This window comes from Sinocyclocheilus grahami, unplaced genomic scaffold (genome assembly GCF_001515645.1).
Source record: "Sinocyclocheilus grahami isolate Dianchi unplaced genomic scaffold, SAMN03320097.WGS_v1.1 scaffold1383.1, whole genome shotgun sequence".
NCBI classification, from domain to species: Eukaryota; Metazoa; Chordata; class Actinopteri; order Cypriniformes; family Cyprinidae; genus Sinocyclocheilus; species Sinocyclocheilus grahami.
The window spans coordinates 85,574-90,573 of NW_015506562.1; the positions used below are offsets into that span (position 1 = coordinate 85,574).

The 5,000-nt window shown below is 34.7% G+C and overlaps 1 protein-coding gene across 1 annotated transcript in view; it reads left to right on the forward strand.

Moving 5' to 3' along the window:
* Positions 1-5,000, forward strand: part of LOC107569813 (formin-like) — a 56,874-nt gene that overhangs the window by 42,269 nt on the left and 9,605 nt on the right. Inside the window, exon 11 of the mRNA XM_016255968.1 lies at positions 1,662-1,754. Within this exon, the coding sequence (XP_016111454.1) occupies positions 1,662-1,754 (93 nt within the window). The remainder of the gene's footprint in view (positions 1-1,661; positions 1,755-5,000) is intronic.

Here is a 5,000-nt window from a genome sequence, read left to right on the forward strand (position 1 = left end):
AACTAAAGTGAAAACTGAAAATATACAAATAAAATCTAATTCAATTAATTAAAATAATCAAATCAAAAATATACATAATAACACTGACATATGCAAATTAATAAAAAAAATATACATAAAAAAAAAATCATTAAAAAAATTAAACAAAAATACTAAAATTTTAACTAAAGTGAAAACTGAAAATATTAAAATTTAATCTAATTTAAAATATTAGCCAAAACTATAATAATATATCAGTGATATCAATATAACACTGACAAATATACAGATGAATTGTTCACAGTAAGATCAATAAACTGCATTTAGAAAATATATTCTGTATACATGCATATGTGTGCATTTATTTTCAGTTATCTTATGAAAATTAATAATCGGCATAGATGCAATGCCAGGGATTTGTTGGTGAGGGTTGAAAAATTGTTTAATTTGATTTGTAATGAAAAACCAATAAAAAAACGAAATAAACAAACAAACAAAAAAACAGGTCATTATTATTTATTTATTTTTGTCCTAGAGTTAAGTAAAGATATGATGTAAAGATAAAGATTTAGACTTATTTCTGAGAACAAATGAATTGCCTTTTTGTAAAAGTATGAGGTCTATATAAAAACGAGGCTTTGTAAAAATCCATATTATAGCTGCGGCAATGATAAACACATGCGGGTATTTACTAGATTCATTAATGCTAAACATATCCATGTTCATGCTTGGAGGGCAGAGAGCGGAGCTGCTGAGTGATTTCTGTGAGTTTGTGTGAACGCAGTTGTTTGGCAGCACAACAAAGACTCTGTGAAGCACAAACAACACAAACTCCATCCGCATCTGTGCTGCTTCAGAGAGGTCACATGACATCTACAGCTCAGCTGATTGGCTCAAAGATGCAAAGCACGCAGTTCGTCACTGAGATGATGATGCAGTGTCAGACAGAAATCAAACTCACCGTCGTCATAATGAGCCGCATACTCTGAAATCATTAGGAAACTCATAAACGAGTCTCATGTTTGACACCAGAGCAGTCGGTCCGGTAATCAAAAGCATTCTTGCTCTGGATCTGTTGAATTCGCTCCAAATGCGTCTTTGATGCTCATGTGTTTGAGATGAGCTTCACACACCTCTTCCTCGTGTTTCTCGTTTAACTCGTTTATGGATGTGCTGGTAACGTGATACGCAGGACTCACCTGCGCTTCATTAATTCACCTCCTTACTGCTTCATTCAGCAGCGCATCAGTTCATAATATTATACGATTCACTACGAAAAACACTGCATCAGATACACAAAGTGCTCGGCTTGACCTGCCATTTCTAGTATGATTACTGAACTGCATGCAACATTTTTTATCAGACATTTTATACAAAATCGAATTAAAAAATGACATCTTTTTAATAAAGGAATAGTTCAGCTAAAAATTAAAAATGCACTGGAAATGTGCTCAGGTCATCCAAGATGAGTTTGTGTCTTCATCAGGTTTGGAGAAATGCAGCATTGCATCAGTGTCTCACTGCAAGTGAATGGGTGCCGTCAGAATGAGAGTCCAAACAGCTGATAAAAACATCACAATAATCCACAGCACTCCAGTCCATCAGTTAACATCTGGAGAAGACAAAAGCTGAAACACATCCAGATGCAGTAAATAGTATTTCTTCATGTGTTTGTCCTGCAGCGTGTGTGAAGGAGGTTGAGCAGGTGTGTGAAAACTCCTCTGAGGAACATCTACAGCCCTTCAAGGACAAGATGGAGACCTTCGTCAGCACCGGTGAGTCACAGAAGCATCACCACGCATGATAGCTTCAGCTGTCACAGAAATAAAGAAACACGGAGCAAACACATCCAGAATGAAAGTCCTTCAGCTCTGATGTGACTGGATGAGGATCAGGTCGCTCCAGATGTGCTGCGTGACCTTAGTGGTGCTGTGAACTCTGACTGGGTTCCTCGTTCATCCATTCATCATTCATCGTTCATTCATTCATTCATTCATCATTCGATTATACGTTCATTTGTTTGTTTGTTTGTTCGTTCATTCATCATTAATTTGTGTGTGCGTTCTTTTGTTCATTCATCATTCGTTCGTTCATTCATTCATTCATTCATTCATAATTTGTTCGTGTTTGCGTGCGTGTGTTCATTTGTTCATTCATCATTCGTTCGTTCATTCATTCATCATTCGTTCGTGTGTGCGTGCGTGTGTTCATTCGTTCATTCATCATTCGTTAGTTCATTCATTCATCATCCGTTCGTGCATGCGTGTGTTCATTCGTTCATTCATGATTCATTCATTCATTCATTCATCATTCGTTCGTTAGCTTTTTCATTCATCATTTGTTCGTTCATTCATTCATCATTGTTTCGTTCTTTGTTCATTCGTTCATTCATCATTCATTCGTTCGTGTGTTTGTTCGTTCAATCATCATTCGTTCGTTCATTCATCATTCATTCGTTCATGCGTGTGTGTGTTCGTTCGTTCATCCATCATTCGTTCATTCATCATTCATTCATCATTCGTTCATTCGTCCCTCCGTTCGTTCATTCATCATTCGTTCATTCATTCATTCATCGTTCGTTCGTGCATGTATTTGTTAGTTCATTTATCATTCGTTTGTTCATTCATTCATCATTTGTTCGTTCATTTATCATTTATTCGTTCATTCATTCATCATTCATTCGTTCATTCATGCATTCATTCATTCATTCATTCATCATTCGTTTGTCTGTTTGTTCGTTCATTCATCATTCATTCGTGCACGCATTCATTCGTTCATGTGTGCGTGTGTTCATTCATTCGTTCATTCATTCATTCATTCATTCATCATTCATTCATTCGTCTGTTCATTCGTTCATTCATTCATTCATCATTCGTTCATTCGTCTGTTCATTCATTCATTCATTCTCTCTAATCACCTTCTGTTTTATATGAACCTCATGAAAACATCTACAGCTCATATTTCTCTCCAAAATCAAAAGAAAGAATTATTTAAGTTCAAATTATATTTGTCATAAAGAAAATGAAGTCTATAATTAGGACAATTTTTATACATTTGCATGACAATTAAGCACATTTTCCTTGCACATTCATATTACTGTAATGTGTCTGGACTTTTTATTTTTAATGGTGATTCTCACTAGATGCTCATTACCATAATGCAACCATTTAGTACTGATTATTTTTAATCAGCATAAATGTATTTATGCTTGATTTTGTCATTTAAAAACAGTTTCAATTCTTTAAATACCACGGGACCAGAAAATATGATCAGCCTCATGCAAAGGACCTCATACTAAAATTCATAAGACATCCAGATAGTTTCTTGTATAAAGACCAAACTGATGAAAAATTTATATTATACATTTCTATTATTTGGAAAATAGTTTTTTATCAAGTTACATTATTCTATTCTACTCTATTGTACATGTATTATTTATTTATTTACTTTTAATATATTTATTTATGTGCATCAATTTTTTATTTAATTAATTATTAGTTTATTTATTTAATCTTATTGTAATCTAATTTTTATTAGATTAATAATATTTATTTATTTTACTTGTGTATTTTTTCTTATGTAATAATTATTATAAAATAATTATTTAATAATTAATAATTTATCTTATTTTAATCTTAATTATTTATTTCTATAATCAATCAATCAACATTTATTTATACAGCCCTTTACAACACTCAAGGTGAACCAAAGTGCTTTCCAATAAAAACAGAGCAATAAAAACAAAAATATAAGCCAACAACAAAAATGACATAAAATACACAAAAATATCACAACATTGCTAGATATTAAAAGCCAGTCTAAATAAATAAGTTTTAAGCCTAGCTTTAAAAAGGCCCAGGTCCGTAATGGTGTGCATATCGGGGGGAAGCTTATTCCAGAGTCTGGACCCAGCTACAGAAAAAGCCCGGTCACCCCAGTGTTTGTACCGTGACCTCGGGACTTCCAGCAAAAGTTGATTTTGAGCCTTGTTTGGCTGACGAAAACCAGCATCTCAGTTACATAAGGTGGGGCAAGGCCATTGAGAGCTTTAAAAACAAACAATAACATTTTTAAATCAACTCTAAAAGAAACTGGAAGCAGGTGGAGCGAATAAAGAATTGGGGTGATGTGTTCACGTTTGCGCGTGTTAGTTAAAAGACGGACCGCAGCATTCTGCACCAGCTGAAGGCCACTGAGGGACGACTGTGAGACACCAACATAAAGTGCATTACAATAATCTAGCCTTGAACTGATAAAAGCATGAATAGCTTTTTCAAGGTCAGAGCGATTCTAGAATGGTTTGACCTTGGCCGAAAGACGTTGCTGAAACACTAGCTTTAACCACGCTGTCAATCTGTTCATCAAATTTCAGGCTACTATCAAAAGTCACACCAAGATTTCTGGCAGCTGGTCTAAGCGTTGAAGTCAGCGCATCAAAGTCAGAAGTTACAGATTCTCCAAATAAAATATATTCAGTCTTTTTTTTATTTAGGTGAATTAAATTTATCTCTAACCATAGTTTAATGTCATGAATGCAATCAATTTGTGACCCAACTGCGTCAGCATTTTTTGGTCTCATAGGCAAATAAATTAGCAAATCATCAGCATAGCAGTGAAAAGCTATATTATGCCTGGCTAGAAATGGACCTGAGAGGCAGCATGTAAAGTGAAAATAAAACGGGTCCGAGAATAGAGCCTTGTGGCACCCCACAAGAGAGAGAAGTGGTGGAAGAGGACGAGTCCTCAATCACTACAGAAAAGGTACTATTGGTCAAATATGACGAGAACCGCTGAAGTGCGGTACTCCGAATGCCAATAGAGTGATTAAGGCGTGACGGAAGGACTTCATGGTCCACTGTATCAAAGGCCGCGGTGAAATTAAGTAGCGCTAGAATAACAGGGCACTTAGCGTCAACAAACCGAGAAATATCGTTGTGCACATTTAACAGTGCAGAGCAACTATAATAAATACATTTATTTATTCATTTATATTAACATATTAATTTATGTTATTCACTAAT